Genomic DNA, 19,734 nt, shown 5'->3' on the forward strand with positions numbered 1-19,734 from the left:
AGTTGAGATGTCGAGTTAAGGATAGAGCCTCATGTTGACATAAAAACGTGTCCTAGACTCTATTCGAGGCCGTGGGCGTGTAATTGTAGATGATAGACACATGATGAAGTCACCCAAAACGTCAATCAGTACCTAAGTCCCCGCGATATCGTCACAGCCGCCGGAGTACTGATGCATCCCGTCCGTCACTGACTACAGTACACAATACAAAATACAAAGATACAAAGCTGCCAGCATCCTCTCCCCCCTAACGGAATGACACAAATCACCGCAGGCAGAGAAAAAGGAAAGGCGAGAGAGAAGGGGTCCAGGTGCACACCCACGCAGTGATGATGATGATGATGGCATCACCTCTTGTCACCCATGCTCCGCGCTAGGGTGCCATGCCGTGCATGTGCTTCGTCGCTTGTTAGTGGCATCATCGGTTTACGGTGCCTTATCATTTGCGCATATCTCGAGGCTAATACCTCATATCTACATCCGTCGTTTCTTTTTTAGAGGAATTCATCATGACTACAGCAACGAGTCGATAAACAATCCATGCATGTACTGCACTGGAGATAATTCATTGCTCGTACGTAAATGGTGCTCCTGGCGAGATCTCCGCCCTATGACGCTGGTGACGACATCACGCTCTCTAAGAGTGGATATCTGAAGATGCCAGCGCCCAATTAGAGAGCCTAGAGCCCTGCGATGTCTTGGCTTGGTGGCGGCTGTTCCAGTGGGTTGGCTGCTGAGAATGAAATCACAGCAACGAGCTTGGAGCTTCACTCACTGCAAGGTTCCCCAGGCCGGAACCATCCATCAGTGGACTTTAATCTCTTGCAAGAGAATGGATGAGTGGGTGAGTTTATCGTGATGGTCTGTCTGTCTGTCTCTAATTCGAACCCGACTATTTATGGAGTTTTTGATTGATTACTCGAGCCCCCATCCCCAGAGTTACTGGACTTGCTCCACAAACTGAGATTCGTGCCCATCGTAACTGTAACACTATTTCACATCATTACTTTTTCCTTTTCATATCCGTCGTATCACCCCAAGGTAGATCCGTTCCTCAGCGAGTCAGGGAAAGCCACCTGTATCACAACACTTATTCTCCTTCAGCTGGATTGCTTCACTTTTGACAAGAATGGAAAATGTTGACCCGAGATGCTGATCATGACGATACTGCATCTGATACTGTATAACCACTCAATTTCGTCCACCGTCTATCTATTATTATCTCTTGTCTTCCATCTAAGACAAATGCAGCCAGTGTCAAAACAGGCTTTTAAATTCGACCTGGATTGGGCTGGGCTGGCTGCTGACAGTACAACACCACTCGGACGTTACTTGGCTTTATGCCATGTTACCTGCTGGCCCGGTCTGGATCTCTATTTCAGACCCTGGCTGCATATTACCAACATGCCAAGATTGCTCATATTCCCTCTTGATTGGATTTCCTCGGAACCCAACGTCTTGCCAGGGCTTATAGCTCACCTGTTAATGGGAACATATGCTCCGTATTGAAAAGCAACAATACTCATCGCAAAATTGGATGAAACGGCATGGACAATACTGCTTATCCCTCATCCGTCCTGGGTTGTAGTGTGCAGTACAGAATGGCTTAGCTTATCCGGGCTGTGAGAAGCTCTGTGCGAGGGTCTAGACCACCATAGCCAGGGTTCACGGTGTTGTCAGTAGGCACACCGATGGGACGCCCGAAACGTCTTCTTTGGCCATGTGCTCTAGCCTTCCCCATAAGCGCCGTGACGCGGCAGTGAGTTCTGATATTTCCGCTGCCTAAATGAAGCTCGTGAGGTCATTACATACGCGGCTAGCATCATTTCTGATATCATCCAGCTTATACTCTCATGATGGTGGTGTCTTAGCTATACTGACCAGGGTTTCGAGACTGCGACAGAAACCCTGATTTGATGCTTGTTGGTTGGATGCCGTTCCTGGAACTTTGTCTCCATCAGGATCTCGGCACTTCGAGACAAGCGATTTTGACTCCAGACCCTTGGTAGTTCCCATGGACGGGTCACTGGTTCCTGAAACTTCCTTCTTCAACAGATTGACTCATTGAGATATGATTCAGCTGGGTAGCATTGGAGTTCATCGTGCCAGAACCACTCATTATTCTCCGGTGCAAGAACCGAAACATCGTCATCACGCAACACGAACAGACTCGACTTTTGAACTCATTGAATAGTTCATAACATAACGTATCATGAAGAGCATGTCTTCCTACAACTTATAGCAACGATAAGGCACTGCGACGCTCTCTGCATATTCTCTCAACTTCCGATTCTTCCAACCATAGAACATCCTCAGGCCCAGGGCCACAACTGACACAAACAGCAGCAGAGCCGCATTGACCCAGTGCCCTGTCGTGAATCCTCCTTCTCGCTGTGACGTCTGGTAGATCCAAACACCGGGGATCTGTCCAACCCCACCGAGACTAACGTTGAGGGCAATGGCTAGACCGGTAGAAGCCGTCGTGAACACATTGGAGCTGAGCCATCCCAACATGGGTGGCATGCATGCAAAAGAGCCGGCCGTTGCCAATATTAAACCTCCGTAGCGGGCTTTATAGGCATTGGCCGGGACCACAGCCGATATAATGAAGCCAATAGCACCCACGGCAGCAGCCATGGCTGTGTGAACGCCTCGCGCGTTGAAGTGGTCCGCCGACCAAGCCACCAAAACCTGGCAGACTGTTGTGTACGGTCAGTTTTGTTCACCTCTTAAAGCCAAGAAAGCAGGTTAAACTTACTATAAGCAATGGCCCACGGAGGCACGGTCATCAACTGTGCTTTTAAGTCGTAATATCCCAACCCAACGGTAATTGATGGCGCAAACAAGCTCAAACTCGCAAACGCCGGCCCAGACGCAAAGTAAATCGCATAATGCGCATACAGTCGCCAGTCCATCAACGTTGCCTTGGCTTCTGCCCAGCTCATCGTGGGATGCGATTCCTTAGAACCCTCATGGTACATCCGGTGAATAGCCATATCTTTTTCTGCTTCAGATAACCATTTTGCCCGCTCCGGCCAATCGGGTAGGAAGAAGAGAACGAGGAAGGCGGCCAGGCAAGACGGGATGCCCTCGATGATGAAGAGCCAACGCCAGCCAGAGAGACCAGCTGTGCCATTCATGTGGCCGATGGCATAGGCGATTGCGCCGCCAAATGCGCCGGCTAGAGTGGCAGATGCAAGGATAAATGCGACGCTGGAGGGTCGAAGTTAGCATCTAGACCGTTGCACCCCGACAAACGGTAAAGCTTGGACACGGAGAGACTTACCGAACACTACGCTCGTCGTGCTTGTACCAAAACGTCAAGTAGTATACCAACCCAGGAAACAACCCAGCCTCGAAGACACCCAGTAGGAATCGGACAGCGGTGACACTACCAAAGCTGTTGGTGGCAGCCGTCAATATCGTCATTGCACCCCAGCAAAACATGAGAAAAGCGAGCCAACGACTGGGCCGTAACTTCTTGAGAAGTATGTTACTCGGAACTTCGAACACCGCATAAGAGACGAGGAATAGCATGAGGGAGATGACGAACTGATGGTCTGTCATCTTGGTCTCACGCTGCATGTCGTTGTTGGTCGACGAATTGAGGATCATGGCGTTTCCGATATTCGTTCGATCGAGGAAGGACAAGAAGTAGATGGCGCCTGATAGTGGGATGATGCGCAGGTCTTGTTTCCTGAGAAGTTGCTTCTCGAGGTCGCTGATAGCTTCGGCATAGTGAACGTTGGCGTCCTGGGAGACGTAATGTTAGTATTTGCAGCGTTGGTGGCATGCGCACAAGTTGCGCAGAGGGTGAGGAGGGTATTTACAGCGTCTTTTCCGAGAGTCGAATCGACATCGTCAACGGCGGCCGGAGGAGGGAACGGCACAGGAATGGGCACCTTTTCCATTTCCACGTCGCTCGACATCCGGCCTGTGGCTACTCAGTGGCCGTGATGCGACGAGATGGAAGAAGATGGTGTTTGGTTTTTTCGATGTAGTCGTCGATGGAACGGATCGAGAAGAGTTGAGATCGGCAGGAGGGGGCGAATAGATGATCGGTTCGTGTTTCGTCTTGTGACACCGTCAGGAGCCGAGGGTGGCTTGTTTATGGTTGTTGCTATTGAGATAAGATATGGGCGGGACAAAAGAATAGAGATGAAAGATGAGAGATGAATGCCAAGACTGATCAAGACCGGGTTATGGACGGATATATATGGATGAATGTAGAATATATATCTCAGACCCAGAACAGACCCAGACTCAGACCCTGGAGCCCCCAAGGGAAGGGACGCAGGAGATGAGCTGGATGTAATAGAGGGAATTGAAGCGGAGCGACGCGCCTTCCCAGTGAGTGATTGGAGTCAATCGGATCGGAAGTAATGCAGAAGTGGGTGGGTAAGTTGGTTTAAGGTAGAGGAAGTGTACCAATGGCTCGAGTTTATTTTTCCTGGGCGTTTTGCACTCTTGACTCTTTTCGGGTTGGCAATTGTACACGACCTGGAAATAAGAGACGAGGAGTAGTACAAGCAATGAGCACGAGACACTCTTGTCTTGTCTGTCTTGGTATCGGTCTTGGGAGACAAGCACCAACAAAATGCGGGGGGAGACATTGACTTTATTAACAAGCTTCGCATTCAGATGCGGATGCACATGCAGATGTATCTGCAGCAGCTACTACGGCTTCTCTCACATTCTGACGCTCACTGACTGAGTCTACCTCTAACCTACTACTCAATGCATCCACCCACTAACTCACTCATCCTCGTTCGCTCGCTCGGCAAAACAACAGAGGATCCACCGCCCGCCGATCAGATCACCACTCGGATTGCTCCAATGACTCGCAGTGGCGCCATGAATGGGGTACTCTTTGACTCTTGTTTGAAGATGGCTATCTTGAGCAGGTAACGAATTCGAATGCACCTTTCCTTCACTAGTTAACCTCGTACGCATCCCGTATTAATGCGCTGTCTTGTCCTGTAAGCTCACCTCTTCCGGCCTGAACAACTCATCACTCTCACTAAGCAGCGCATCACAGCAACACAACACGACACTCTCCATCTTCAAACGGTTGCACCCGCAACTGTAACTGTAACAGTGATTTCAATGCAGAAGAAGCTCCAAGGTAACTCTACCCGCGCTCATCGCGGGAATACAAACGATCTTCTGTGTCTTTTTCGCTTTTGTGTCCCCACTCTTCATGATCTTCACTCGTATATCAGAGCTGATGACCCAGTGGAACAAGGTAAAATTCTAACTCCAAGGCATACGAAAAACTTGAAGCATATGAAAGAAAAGTCTTATCAAAACAGGCGGAGGCTCCGCTTCGGCAATCCTACTCTAACCCCTCAGTACGTAAACTGTGACTGTGACACAAAAAGACCACCCCCAAACCAAGCGGGGGCATAAGACAGGGAATAATAGAACAAGAGGTGCCCAATGCGTGATGAATTTCGCAATTTTTCAACAGTAGCCGCTGTAATGGCCCGATTATACATAACTTTTCCTTCATAGTTTGTGTCTCTATCATTACCAATCACTCAATTTCTGTTTCTCATCGTCTCGAATTTTCGCTTCACGGCCCTTTTCTCTATGTTCCACAACTCCGAGTTGCTCTCCCAAAAAGGCAGGATTCTTCGGCTCCGGGCCGGCCGGTGGAGTACCGGGGTCCCGATTCTCGGAGTTCTTCTGTCTTTGGGGGAATCTTAGACGTGAAGATCATTTGCTTGTTCGCAAATCACAGTCAGCCGTGTCGTCCTATTAGAGCCTGTAATTCCTAGATAGGTATCCCGAAGGAGAAACAGGTCACGAATTGAGTCTGCGCCATGCAACTCAACGCACAGCACATCCTCTCCAGCATGGTGAATCTTGGTAGAGGATGTCCGATTTCGGGTCTGTGTTGTATCCAGCTGATCGATTGATATCGAGGTATCTTCTTCCAGTCTGACTAAACCATCGGCAAGATGTTTACAAACCCCGAGGTCCCTGTCCATGATCAACCAGTCTGTCACCAATGTTGCATCAGCCAATTCGACTTCAGGTCACTTGACTGTTGAAGCTGCATGATGACGTTCACTCGAAATAACTGATAATAACTATGCCTCTAATTCCGCAAATCCGGAACTAATTCTCCTCCGTTTCTTCCTCTGAGCGCCACAGGAACCATGCGATTACCATGCACAGTTTTAACCCTGCGGCGATCCATAAGGCTCCCGCAATGCCGACAGAGCTTTGCGCAAACAACCCGCCGGCTATCACACCGACAAGTAGTAGCGTTGGCGCAGCTGCTCGCTGATTCCTCGACACGTTGTCCAATGCGAACAGCTCTTTGTCGGAGAATAAGTCGCAATACACACTTGTCAGGACCAGGCTGATAAGAGCGTTCTGCTTCAGAGCTCGACTGGCTACAGCTTGTCCACAGCTCTGGAAGGCCATGAGAGCGATCGGCATCAATACGTTCCATGCCAGGCTATCTGTGTTCGGACCGGGCGGTCGCAGGGTAACGATCAACGCAGCTGCGCTTGTGAGAAGGGCCTGGATTGTGAAAGATGCACAGAGAACCCAGCGACGTCTGGGAGAGACAAGCCGATGGAAGCGGGCGAATAGGAACGAGCCGAGACAGAAAGATGCAATAGAAAGGGCGGATTTGTATAGACGAGGGCCAGGAGTTGATGTCGCAAGGCTTGCCAGCCCGAGACCGACATATACAGTGTTTCCTGGTTCTTATTAGCCATCTATCTTCTTAATCGTTGCTATAAGTTACTGACCTGTCTGCATAGACACGAATGTTCCCCAGACCTGGATAGAGGAGCTGTCGAGAAGCCCAGTCACAACGTAACAGGCCAGTAACACGGCATCGGCCCACGAACAAGAGACATCATGTTGTAAACGTTCCTTCCAAGACTTCTTCTGGGGTCTAGAGAGTGACGATCCCAATAGTGGTGTTTCCTCGTCTCTCACAACTGTGTTGCGAACGCTGCGATCTACCGCTCTTACCATGACGCCGATGTCGCACTCGGCGCACTTGTCGCCAGTCCCTCGAATTAATAAAACGTCTCGAAATTCCAATTATAGTCAAGTTATCAGAGAAATATGCCTAATTGAGTGAAATAACTATGGCTAAGGAAGAAGTTGAAGAGGAAACGAAGTTGAAAGAAAGATTTGGTGCTAAAGACCCCTATGACGCCAGCCGCGCCAAACGATATCCACTTACGGTTCCAAGAAAACCGCCGAGATGATCCCAGCTATCGGTTACAAACAGTGGATTTGACGCCTGATGGGACGTTTAAGATCCATATCAGTCAATTGCCGATATTATTTACGCCAGATGTGAATTTAACTTGAAAGTCTTGTACTGTTCTTGTAAGTTGAATTTGCAGCGTCGTTGGTCATGAAATCCCGCCCAAGACAATGACGGCATCACCGAGAGTAGTTGATTAGACCAAAGTCAAAAATATTTCCTTGGATTTCTGAGTGTACTGTCGAAGATTCCGAGAATAGAAAACAATCCCATCCAATGTCATATTCACAAGTTCTTAAGCTTCGAGCTGGAGAGAGATGGCTATTCATATCCATACTCAGTTGACGAGTCGCTTTTTACACAACTCTTGTCTACTATTCACAGTCTTGATTTCGAGCATCATTTCTTGCAATTCAAAGTATTCATATCAAGTATAAACAAAGACTCCACATCGTATCTTATATATGAATTGTGGGCTGTTAAAGGTAAAGTACTATGTATAAGAACGAATAATTGTCAGGCACACAGGCGATTCCATTTGCTGCTGGTGATAGATGAACCAGCCACTAGTACTTAGGGGCAGCAGTAGCAGTAACATAGACAGTCTGGGTGACGGTCTTGGCTACACACTCCTTCTTGGAAAAGGGAGAGCTGGGGCGGCGAGCATGGGTGCGGGTTCGAGTGCGAGTGCGGCGGCCAGAAGGCTTGTTGACCTTGGTAGGTGCCTGGGTGGTAACAGGAGAGTTACCTGAGGCTTCCTCGTTGCAGTCATCCTCGCCATCGGCGTACGTGGGAAGAGTCTCAACAGGGGCTTGGGTAGTAACAGGGGCCACCTTGGTTGGAGCCTCGGTGGTAGCAGGCTCGTTGTCACCATCCACAGGATCAGCGGGGGCAGAGGGCTTGACAACAACTGAGGAAGGTTTCTCAGCAGCAGCAGATGAAGCAACGTCAGTGGGTGCGGGGAGAACATTAGTCACAGAGCCAGGGACTGTAGTGAAAGAGGGACGAGGCGCTCCCTCAGAGACGGCAGATTCTCCAGAAGAACCCTCAGCAGCGTCAGCAGACTCAACAGTCGAAGGCTTGGCCGCACCGGCATTGGGGGTCTTGGTAGCAGAAGGCTGAGCAACAACAGTAGAAGCCTTGGTGGTAGATCCAGAGCCGGAGCCGGAGCCACTGCCGTTGGAGACACAAGCAAAAGAGATTTTCTTGACATCAGCAGCCTGTGTAGGACCACTGAGAGACCAAGCCATGTTGACATAGGGCCAGCAGATACGGCCATCAGACATAGTGACCATGTCACCAGCAACGTAGGTATCCTCAGAAGTGATGGCAGAGCCAAGCTTCTTGCCTTTGCTGTCGACAGCCTGGAACTTGGTACCAGCAAACTTGCCCTTGCAACCCATGGCCTCGAACTCGCATACAGGGTTGGAGATCTCCTCCCAGGTAACCAAAGCAGTGGAAGCATCAAAAGTAGCAACGTGAGCGTTGGAGCAGTCGTTGGCACCATGAGTCACCCAGTTGACTTGGCTATCACCATCCTTGGCACCGACCTTGGAGGAAGCCTGCTCGCCAATGAGGGTCTTCTTGTCAGAGAACAGAGCAATAGCAACGTTCCGGTTGTTGGTACGGTTCTCAGCATGAGTGTAGCCCTCACCCATCCAGTCGTTGAGAGTAAGATCGATAGCACCACGAGAAACCCAGGAGAAGATGTAAGAGTCAGCACCGATGAAGCGAGCGAGAGAGCTGTAAGAACCACTCATTCCACCCATGGGCTCGTTGCTGGCACCGTTGATGACGTGCTCGTTGGAGACCTTGACACCGTTGTTGCTCATGCCCTGAGTCTCGGTGTTCAACCAGATAGCACCCTGATCTTCGGAGCAGAGGGAAGCGAAGGGAGGCTCATCGGCTGCTTCGAAGGCGATACCGGTGTTGTGAGAGCAGCCCCAAGAAGAAGAAGCACCCTGGATCTCCTCAACCTTGCCCTCTGGGGTGATATAGCGGATGGCATCACCGAAGTGACCGGAAGCATCGCCACTGTATGAGGTGACAACAATGTAGGCGGCGTAGTAGCCAGCCTTCTCAGAGAAGACGAGATCACCATTGATATCAGGAGAAGCAAGAGCGTTTCCTGAGAAGCCAGAGCCACCAAGGAGAGTTCTGAAAGCTTGCTTGCCATTGGTGTACTTGTAGATCACAGGAAGAGGGTCCTTGGCCTCTCCAGAGACAACCTCGTTGGTCAGGAGAGCAAAGCCATCGTTGTGGGCAACAAGACCACCAGCCTCCTTACCGTTCTTGACAGTCACGGGAGTTCCAACAGCAGCAAAGGTCTTGGGTTCAACGCCCTGGACGTGGACACCAGTACCGCTAGCATCGAGGTAAGCCAGGAAAGCAGTCTTTCCATCGGGAGAGACGGCAAAGGGAGTTCGGCGATGGTGAGGAAGGCCAGTCCAGTAAGCTTCCTTGACAGGGTTGAAAGAGGCACCCAAGGTGAGGGTATCGACGTGGTTCTCGAGGGAAGAGGAGGTGAGTTGGGCAGCAGCCAGCGCCAGGCCGGCAGCGAAAGTGAGAAGACGAGACATTGTGATGTTGGCTTATAAGTCAAGGAACGAATGTATTCGGTTGGGATAGTGTACGGAAAAGAACGTATGTAGTCAGAATGGTAAATGAATGAATAGAGCAAAAGAATGCAAAGAGGACTAGACCCCAGGTCAGTTATCCAAGCCAGCAGTGAGTGAAACTATCGTCTCTCTGTCCTCCATCTAAGCCGGAGAGCAGCATCTCTTATAAGTCTATAAGCCGAATCCATGGCGTTCTACGCCAGCACAATGAACCAAGCTCAACATGTTTAAAGACGAGCTGAGAGCGGTGGAAAAACTCCAGAACAATTAACCCGTATGATGGCCACTCATAGATAGATAGATGGTGAATGGATGGTGGAACATCAAACAGGTACCGATTGAGGGGTGATCAAGCAAGCACAGCACAGGCTTTGGGTTTCAAACCCTTGGTGAAGAAACTAGTGTCGAGGAAAAGTTTCCTGAAGTTGCTGGATTTGGGAACAAATCTCCTAATGAATCCTTGTCATGTCTCGTGTCTCAGTGGGTTGGTGAAACTTCGGATATAAGGTGAAAGGGCTGTTGTTCTTTGTTTTATCTGATGGCTGAGCTGATCTTCGGCAGTTGTCAGCCTTATGCGGGACAGCTCAATGAGCCTCTATCGAGAATTACAACAAGTGAGATGAGAACATGACTATGACCAAGTCGAATCAATATACATCGATCATTGGGTTCTGTGAAGCATCAGGAGAGTTGTATTACAGGAGACAATTCCTGTTGTAAAGAGCTGACATGCTGGCAGACGGTGTTTGAAGACCCGAGGGAAGTTGAAGCTATACGCGGATTTGAGTATCATCCTTGCTCCTTCGTCCGTTTCTCGGAATCCGCCATGGACGTTGTATCCTATCCTCGCCTAGCCTTATTAATAAGCGGCCCAGCTCCAGAATTTCCCATCACCATGGTTTCACTTTCAGAATCCAAGAAATGTGAGAGCAGCCAATAGTGGGCAAATCTGACATAAACTCCCCGAGAGAAACGCATCGCCACAAATGGACAGCAAGACAGATCAAAGACATGTTACAGGGGATAATTGACTAGTAGTTTATTCCCGTGCGCCTATCACTGACTTGCATTGTATTACATTGCATTCTGTAAGACAAGACAAGGCCAGACAGTTGTCAGAACTACCTTAGCGCCCGATGTGACATTTGGTTAGGTAGTTCAACCGACTCAGAGAGCGTGTGCAACGGATGCTTCGGCTTCGGAGCATGCGTTACATACGCAGGGGGTTAAACGGGTAATATTAAACATCCGATGCGAGATGGTCTATGAAGGAATGGAAATTGGCAGATGGATCATGGATCCATTTGATATTTATCATGGGTCGAGAACTGAGGCCGCCAAATATTAATGCCCGTCAATGGAACTAGCGAGGGATCTATTTTGGGACTGCCGAAGTTGAGGATTTCATTCTAGAACATCATCATCAATCTCTAATGATAAGATACATATATCACAAGCCTTCACTATCTGTTATCCGCGGGTTGAATATTCCATTCCCATCAAATATACAATCTGGCCTCACGTGCTGTAGTCTCCCCTAAGGCACCCCTGAACATCGGGCGTCTGCAGAGGAAAAAGACTAGGCCTAGTTCGGCGACTCGCCTCAAGCCCCCCGCGTTGTTATTGATTCTCTTCTCGTATCTTGAGAAAACGAGGCTGAGCCCATTCATTCCAATCCCATCATTCAATAGGGGGGGCACTTTCACTACCTAAAGAGGCATCAACTACTAAGTCTAAGTTAATACCTTTACTTACACATTCTCATTCTCATTCTCATTCTCGCACTCATTTATTTCTCTTATTTATTCCTCACAGTCTAAAAACACGGCATCTTCTTATCCATCTCTTTCTTCTGTAACGTCATCCTCAGCATCAGTATCAGTTTCTGCCTTGAGCTGGGCATCGGTCGGCTCACTTGCATCATCAACATGATGCTCAAATATCTCACCAAGCCCACGAGGAAGAACATTTCTGATGCTCTTCTTATCTTGGGTGTGATTGGCAGTGTCATCTCAGTCATTTTGGCGTCCATTGTGTTTATTGCTGGCACCACCATTATTCGTGGTGATCCTGATCATCTTCTATGGAAGCCATTAGCCTTGGTCTCGGTAAGTTCACCCATAATCAGCCACTTCTCATATTCTTGATATTTCAGGAATTTAAAACATAAATCTATTTTTCCGGATCTTCCGGCTAACAAATTATCAGTTTGAAGGCATCATTCCCAACAATGATACCTCCCATTTCTTGGTGCACCTAAACTGGTTCGCCAGTTCCTTCGGATGGGAACATCCCACTGCCCCCAAGGGTCTTCCAAAAGTTGGAATCACATCCTCAGGGCTACGATATCACTCAAATATCGTCAATGATCTTAACCAGATTGCCACTGAACTTCGACTACCAGAAGACACCTTCAACTGCCCCAAGCCGGGTCCGTATGAAGATCCATGTGGCAACATCTTCTTTGAAGCCTGGCGAAGCTACATGGCCAGCGGCGGACTTCCAATTAGTAGCTGGATCGTCTGGATCAACATCTATGTCGCTCTGGTATTCAGCATCATGGACATTCTCCGAGAGTGGGTTATTCCCAACAGACCTCACTGGATGAAGTGTCGCTGCATCGTCGGCAAGCGATGGTGCCCTCTTCCCAAGGGCAGCAAGGAGGAAATCGAGCAATTCGACGACTACGTTTGGGACAAAGTCCGCCTCACCTACTGGGCCATTTCGGCCGCTTACTTTGGCATCGCTGCCGGTCACACATGCATCAACTCAGTTTTCTTTGTTCGTTACCTGAGCTATTTCGAGGAGCGTTTGCCTGATGGAATCAGCATGCACGGAAGACGACGCCTGGCTTCTGAGATCTTGCTCTGGGTTGCCTTTGGCATCAAGACCTTTGGCGCATTGTGCATGGTTGTGAGGTGGAAGCTGAGCAGAAGACCAAAGGGCTGGATGAATGGACAGAGTCTCGGTCGCCTTGAGAGGGCCAAGCCTAGTGGTGCAGATGGAGGAAAATACACAGACTAGAGCGTCAGCGATATAAAGCAAGTTTTACTTTGTAATTGGCAATAATAGACTGCTCCGGCAAAAGCGTTTGGTTTGAATCTGATATTCATAAACCTCATCTTGGCTCAAATGACAAGGACCGGATTTGTCATATGAAATGCACCCCGCAGATAGCAAGGTCCACCAGAATACCCTAGCCTAGCAATGGTTGGACTTGGATAGTTCGCATATAGATACAACTACCGCCGTTAGGTGCTGCTCTAGCTTGGACTCTATCTTGAGGCGGGGAAGTTGATTGATTGTTGGATTCACTGACTTGCGGGACCGGGAGAGAGCCGGTTCACTTCTCTCTGGCCGGCCGGCTCATATAAATGAGGACCGAGTGAATAACTGACAACGGTTCAGTCATTTTATACATCTCTATCTATCATAACAAACCCATCATCTCCATTATATTCCATTCGTCAAGTGCAAATAAGCATAATGCTCTCCTCAAAATCCTTCCGTGCAGCGCCTCTAAAGCGAGCTCTCTCCAGGCAGGCCTCACTTTCATTCAGCAGCTCAGCGTCTAGATCCCGTATTATCCTCCTCTCACAGAAACTCACAACCAAACCTTATTCAAAGCTCCAACCTTCTCTTCGATCCGCATCCTTCGCAACAAGCTCCGAAGCTTCGGCTCCAACCCCCGAGGAGCCAGTCAACCAGAACTTTGCAGCTGTTGCAACAGGCGGTATCCCATATCCTGGTATTCCCAAGATCGAGGACCCTTATCGAAAGCGACAATGGCAGCTGGAGCACATGGCTGGTGCCTTTCGTGTATTTGCCCGTATGGGATTCACTGAGGGTGCTGCAGGACATATCAGTGTGAGAGATCCTGTTGATCCTAGCACCTTTTGGATTAACCCGTGAGTCTCATTTTCCACTTTGGTGATATCGACGTTGACAATATCAGTATGGGTGTTCACTTCGGAATGCTTGAGGCAAGCCATATGGTCCACATCAACGAAGACGGTCAAGTCATTGGCGGTAACCGAGTCGCCGTCAACGCAGCTGGTTTTACAATTCATGCTGCTATTCATAAAGCCAGACCAGATGTAGACGCTGCATGCCACGCTCACTCCAAGTATGGCAAGGCTTGGTCAACATTTGGAAAGCCCCTCGAGATGATCAGTCAAGATGCCTGTATCTTCTACAAAGACCACAGCGTGTACTCTGACTTTGGAGGTGTCGTCTTTGAAGACGATGAGGGTGCTCGTATTGCTAAAGCCCTCGGTCCGAAAAATCGATCCGTCATTCTACAGAACCATGGGCTGTTGACGGCCGGTAAAACAGTTGACGAAGCGGCGTATTTGTTCTCCCTCATGGAGAGGACGTGTGAGATACAGCTCTTGGTGGAGAGTGCTGGACTGCCGAGACGGATTATTGGTGATGAAGAGGCTGAGTACACCTATCGATACAATGCTGACCCTGTGAGTTGTCGTTCTATGTATAAGATTACAAACAGTTGACTGACATGGTGAATAGGAGGCGCTGTATACAGAGTTCCAGCCTGATTTCGAATACGAGGTTTGGAAGTCTAATGGTAGGCTAAAATCGGGGGTCAACTGAAGCGGGATATCCTGGTGACGGTGCTTTAAAATGAGAAGCGTTAGCATAGAATGGTCATTTCAGAATCCCTTATTTTCACGTTCTCAAGATGCAGCTATTGTGTAGTTCTCGCTAGCTTGTTAGATTCTATAGCTAGACTTCTTTACAACAAAATGTCTCTTCAAGTTCTGGAAATCGTCTCTTACAGCAACGTCTTTCTCCACCACTTCTCTTCCTCCTCGAGCCACAGCCTCACGTTCTTCGGCAGTCCAAATCCATGACCCTCTTCAGGTACAACGATCAGTTCAACTTCGCCCCCTGCCTTCTCAATGGCATCGGCCATCTCTTGTGCCTGATCCAGCGGCGTGACCTTGTCACTCCCTCCATGTAAGAGCAGCAACGGGGCTGTGATCTTTTGGGCTTCGAACAAAGGGCTTCTCTCACGGCAGATTCTGTCCTTTTCACTCTTCTCTACCCCTTTCTGCAACACTAGGTGATCTGTGTAGTCTGATTCCAACTTGTGGGTTGAGTCATCCAGGCGTTTGATATCACTTACACCTGAAAGACATACACCACCAGCGAAGGTGCTCGGGTGGCGGGTTAAGCTTCGAAGGGTGTTGTATCCTCCTGCACTGACACCAGTGATTCCTACTCCACCAGACTTGACGACTCCCTCGGACGTCAGATTATCTGCGAACTCTGCAGCATCGTCCGAGTCCACTAAGCCCCAGTTACCCCAAAGAGCCTCCCGATATGCACGCCCATGAGCGCTTGATCCTTTGTAGTTGAAAGCAAGAACTGCATATCCCCTCGAGGTGAAATATTGTGTTCTTGGGTTAAGACCAGGGCCGGTGTATGATGTTGGCCCTCCATGACTTATCATAATCAGAGGAGGTAGTTCCCCTTCTGGTGCCTGGAAGTCCGGGTTGTGCGGGAGCCACAAGAATCCATACAATTCTCTTTCGGGTTGACCCTTTGAGTGTATTTTCTTCAGGATAGGCTTGGAGCAGAATTCACTGGGAAGCCCATCATCTGTAGAACCCCGTACTTGAGTGATCTGACCAGAGCCTTCGGTGTCAATTCGATAGAGCGCTTTAGCATTGGTCTCTCCAGATCCGACAACGAGAACTGAAGTATTGCTCAGGCGTGCAACTGCGTCCAGCTGGACTTCCGCCAGCCTCTGAGAATCGCCGATGTCTTTCCAACTTCCCGAGTCTAGATCGATAAGAATCACCCTGGATGTTCCTAGAATGTAGGGAGAAGCGACAAGATGCCGATCAGACAGGGGCGCATAGGTATGACTATACTCATTTAGCATGGTTGTTGTGATGACTTGGGAGTTCTCACCTTCCCTGGAACCATCGAAGTTCTCCAAACTCGGCATTGCCGATACCATCGACTGTGATCTCGACATGCTCATCACTTCCGGGAAGAATACGGTACAAGCGACGATACTCTCCGACCTCCTTATTAAAGAATAGAGATCCATCGGGGCCCCATCTAGGCTCTGCAACTCCTTCACAGTCTTTTCCTGCGATGAGGCTGATATCTGAAATAGAGCCATCGTTCCATGTCGCAGTATATAGCCTCGCAGAGTCAAAAGGCAGTTCGGGATGATTCCACTCCAGCCACGAAAGCTTTGAACCATCCGGACTGAAAGATGGTTCGTAGTAGAAGTCAGCAGTGTCAAGGATCCGCTTCACCTCGGCTGTCTCAGTGTTGATTGCCACGATGTAGTTGCGAACTCCATCAGGAGTGTCATGCTCATGGTCTTCCTGGTTGGCCAGAACCCATGACGATGTTAGGTTTGCTTCGAAGTTTGAATATCTCAGGTTTGGGTGACCAGTCAGTTTTGAAACTTCCTTGCTGTCCGGGTTCAGTATATGAACTGTATCGCCCTTGTTGGAGAAGATGATACGATCATCTGGGAGAACAGCGTATGTTGAACCGCCATACTCATACACGGTATTCTTGACACTGTACTCAGATGGAAGAATATCTTTGATACCATCTTTCAGAATCTCAACAATAGTTGTGCTTCCGTCTTCGCGGCTTTCGGTGTAGAAAGCTCTACCAGATTTGGGCTGGACATGTCAACGTCTGCTTAGATCATCAAGTGTGAGAATGCTTACATTGGCTCTAGGTGAGGAAAGTCTTCTCGTCTTAGACACGATTGAATCTACTGAGATCGGTGATTCCCAGTCTCCATATCGGGCAGTCTTCTTGCTGGTGGTGGTAGACATGGCGGTTGTAGATGTTGAGGTTTGGGTGCAAAGTGCGGGGTGAGAGAGAACACCAGTGTAAAACGCGCCCTGCAGTATTTAATGTACAACAGTCTCAACCCAATCAGGCATCTATCTTCAGGGAACTTTTGTTTCTAAACAAAACGAGCTCGTTTAATCATTCATGGAGACACATACTACGGTGACTGAGAGGAAGCGATTTCGCAATATATTAGTTTGAAGGTGAGAGACATACATAGCTCACCACGCACCTTGATGAACAGCGCCAACTATTATGTTACATGATTACATCTCATAATCGCATCGCCTAAAGCACTTCGATTCATTTCTCTGATAGTAGATGAAGAGTGCCTCTGGCTCGTGTATTGTTTACTCTGGTCGCCGCTTATGCAAGCATGGTAATAAGTTGACCTGAGTGAGATTTTTCACTGCTCTGACAACTGCAGAACACCATTATCAAGGTGATGGTTTAAAGATGGCCCCCAAGCTCGTGCCGGGCTTCTCATTCTCACAAATTTGACGGGAGTTGACGCGGTGGTCAATAATCTTGTGTCTTCGCGAGAAGATCAACGATTCACATGCAGTCCGGAGAGATGTTGAGCAGATATTAATATTCTGTTATATCTCTCCAAGTCGCTCGTATTGAGCTCATGAATAAGCCAAGGGTGCATTGCATCGCTTTTAACACGCATCATGATTCATAACTGATGCTTGAGAATAAGATTAGATAGCATAGAATAAACACCGCGAACTCCTTGATGCAACAGTAAATCAACAATCAAGAGATAACCCATCTAACATACCTCTCTATCGTACACCCTCACAACTTACCATGTTGTTACAGCAAACTTCCCGTGGCGTCGCTGACAGCCGGCCGCCAGGAACAGCATGCAGGTACACCTCGATCCCGATCAACAATCGTCGACAATCCCATCGAGAACATGCTTCGTGTACGTCATTAGCCCACGTGGTAGTATGTATATATCACTCTTTCAAAAAGGTCTGTGCCTCGTGATGGTTGCGCCGTCGCATGTCAACACCAAAGCCACATGACCCACGTGTCGTGATACGGGTAGAACGGTCACGTCAAATGCTGCAGGTACATCAGGCGCAGGAACGTACTTACCAGGGTGTTCTAAAAGTAGGGCATTCTCATCTGAAAATGACCACCAGAGCCTCTCTTCCAAGGCATTGTATAAGAGTGACCATGTCGCGAGCGACTGTGGAGAGAAGTGATTAAGAAAGGATTAAAAGTCATCAGATACAGGTATCTATCGCTTGCGTCAAATATATACAAAGCACCCTGCCTCCCCGAACGCTAATCAAGCCGTTTCCTAAACATCGGCCTTTTCCTTTGCTCATGCATCGGTTTCTGAATTTTGCTCATCGACTCTTCAGGACTTCGGCGGATGTCCTTCAGACTTGAGCCTTCGCGGCGGTAGGGGTGGTGGCTTCGTGGAGAGGGGGATGTTGAACGACGAGGAGAAGGTATTCTCCACACCGCAACGGACTTGTACTCGATATAGCAGGGCGCGATAGACTCCTGTCGGGGAGTCGGTGTGTCATCGAAATTTGGGGTATCGTCATAGAAATCGCAACCGTCGCTAGCATCTTCAGGAAATTGAGTAGTAGGAAAATCATCCTCCTCCTCTAGATCATCCTCATACTTGTCATTAGATTGTTCCCCATCATCCATTACGTCCAGTGACGACTGGCTCTCTGCGCAATCAGAATCCGAGGCGACCGCAAAGTCGCCGTCATCGAACTGCGAGGTCTCATCTTCGTCGTGAACGAGTGATCTGATTTCAGAGATAGCTTCAGCTGTCTCGGAACCAGAAAACGACATGGAACGTGAAGGGGGGGTGGAGTATTCGTGCGACTCCATGGAAGTAGGAGAGGAAACAGAAGACTCATCGCCGTGCGCTGCCTCGGAATGGGGGGGCGAGGGGGGCGCTTGAACAGCAGACGATGATCGAATGTCGGTGTGGATCGAGAGGGGACCCTTTGTCAAGATAGGCTCATCATCAAAGAAACTAGAGGCATCATCGACGCTGCTGGCCGTGGTGCTCTCGGTCTTGACGCTGTTGGTCTCAGAGAAGGAGGACAAGGAAGCAATAGAAATAGCATCATGATCACGGTCGTTGGGGTCAAGATATTGTTCGGGTAGGTAGCTTGCAAAATAACGGACGATCGAGTCGAAAGACTTGGTCCGGAAGAGTTGAAGGGCGTACTGCCAATGTTCAGAATCCATCAACTTGGGGTTGGCGATGATCTCAACAGCGAGAGATTCGAGAGACTCGTGGAGTTCGTGAATCCGCTGTTGCTTTCGCTCATCCAGCAAGCGATGGAAATCGTCGATGGTATCGGCATCGCGGGAAATTTCGTAAACGTCGTGATGAAAGGCTTCGGGGTCTTGGAGGTTAAAGGTAAAGGTGTTGTATTTTTCGTGTAGAGTATGAAAGAGGTCATCCCTCTTCATGCCGAATTTCCAGGCCGGCCATGACCAGCCCGGATCGTCCATGTCGAGGTCACAGTCAATAGAAGTAGGTAAATTATGGTGGTGGAATGGTTGTGGTATAGAAGAGAGTGTCCAGTAAGAGTGTCCAGGTATCCGTGGGTCGAGAGCTCGTGGGAGCTGCGGGATCTATTTCATGTCCATGGCGTCAAAATTCTCAAAGTGTTCAGAAGTCAAAAAATGAAGACTGCTCTGAACTGATGTGCAAGAAGCGTGCTTGTTGGGCTCTTCTGGGACTCTTTGGGCGGGTTTGGATTTTGGTTATAGGTGATGATCGTGGGTGTTTTGGAGGCGGGCGTGACGAGAAACAGAATTCGGCAGGTTCTGGGGGGCAAGAGCCATACCCATATCTCAGGGTGCGCTTGGCCCCCAGCAACCCAAAGACCACGAGTGAAGCCTGAGATGCCTGAGGCATATACGATAAGGGGCTACGATTGGCTGTCATCCCTTCAAAGACAGAGACACGAGACGCGCCTGCATAATTAGCGTCCAATGACGATCTTTTCTCAGCTGTAAGTGGAGTTGCCT

At 49.0% G+C, this 19,734-nt stretch overlaps 7 protein-coding genes across 7 annotated transcripts; 2 read left to right on the top strand and 5 right to left on the bottom strand.

Moving 5' to 3' along the window:
- Positions 1-2,229: 2,229 nt before the first annotated feature.
- FVEG_00393 (hypothetical protein) lies at positions 2,230-3,929 on the bottom strand (the record flags this gene model as incomplete). Its single annotated transcript, XM_018886850.1, has 4 exons — positions 2,230-2,699; positions 2,759-3,213; positions 3,287-3,753; positions 3,831-3,929. The coding sequence occupies 4 exons, from the start codon at positions 3,927-3,929 to the stop codon at positions 2,230-2,232; spliced, it is 1,491 nt and encodes a 496-aa protein (XP_018742498.1).
- A 2,194-nt stretch (positions 3,930-6,123) lies between these two features.
- Positions 6,124-6,999, bottom strand: FVEG_14651 (hypothetical protein; the record flags this gene model as incomplete). Its single annotated transcript, XM_018903596.1, has 2 exons — positions 6,124-6,716; positions 6,768-6,999. The coding sequence occupies 2 exons, from the start codon at positions 6,997-6,999 to the stop codon at positions 6,124-6,126; spliced, it is 825 nt and encodes a 274-aa protein (XP_018742497.1).
- Positions 7,000-7,633: 634 nt separating this feature from the next.
- FVEG_00392 (hypothetical protein) lies at positions 7,634-11,116 on the bottom strand. Its single transcript, XM_018886849.1, has one exon. It carries the CDS (start codon positions 9,817-9,819, stop codon positions 7,807-7,809), a length of 2,013 nt encoding a protein of 670 aa, XP_018742496.1. The 5' UTR covers positions 9,820-11,116; the 3' UTR covers positions 7,634-7,806.
- A 670-nt stretch (positions 11,117-11,786) lies between these two features.
- Positions 11,787-12,882, top strand: FVEG_00391 (hypothetical protein; the record flags this gene model as incomplete). Its single annotated transcript, XM_018886848.1, has 2 exons — positions 11,787-11,966; positions 12,067-12,882. The coding sequence occupies 2 exons, from the start codon at positions 11,787-11,789 to the stop codon at positions 12,880-12,882; spliced, it is 996 nt and encodes a 331-aa protein (XP_018742495.1).
- A 462-nt stretch (positions 12,883-13,344) lies between these two features.
- FVEG_00390 (L-fuculose-phosphate aldolase) lies at positions 13,345-14,469 on the top strand (the record flags this gene model as incomplete). Its single annotated transcript, XM_018886847.1, has 3 exons — positions 13,345-13,766; positions 13,814-14,330; positions 14,386-14,469. 3 exons carry the CDS (start codon positions 13,345-13,347, stop codon positions 14,467-14,469), a joined length of 1,023 nt encoding a protein of 340 aa, XP_018742494.1.
- A 43-nt stretch (positions 14,470-14,512) lies between these two features.
- On the bottom strand, positions 14,513-16,897 carry FVEG_00389 (hypothetical protein). Its single transcript, XM_018886846.1, has 3 exons — positions 16,581-16,897; positions 15,796-16,532; positions 14,513-15,749 (listed from the first exon to the last, which is right to left on the bottom strand). Exons 1-3 carry the CDS (start codon positions 16,689-16,691, stop codon positions 14,651-14,653), a joined length of 1,947 nt encoding a protein of 648 aa, XP_018742493.1. The 5' UTR covers positions 16,692-16,897; the 3' UTR covers positions 14,513-14,650.
- Positions 16,898-17,019: 122 nt separating this feature from the next.
- On the bottom strand, positions 17,020-19,568 carry FVEG_00388 (hypothetical protein). Its single transcript, XM_018886845.1, has one exon. It carries the CDS (start codon positions 19,210-19,212, stop codon positions 18,010-18,012), a length of 1,203 nt encoding a protein of 400 aa, XP_018742492.1. The 5' UTR covers positions 19,213-19,568; the 3' UTR covers positions 17,020-18,009.
- Between the last annotated feature and the right edge of the window lie 166 nt (positions 19,569-19,734).

This window comes from Fusarium verticillioides, chromosome 1, assembly GCF_000149555.1.
Source record: "Fusarium verticillioides 7600 chromosome 1, whole genome shotgun sequence".
Classification (NCBI taxonomy): Eukaryota; Fungi; Ascomycota; class Sordariomycetes; order Hypocreales; family Nectriaceae; genus Fusarium; species Fusarium verticillioides.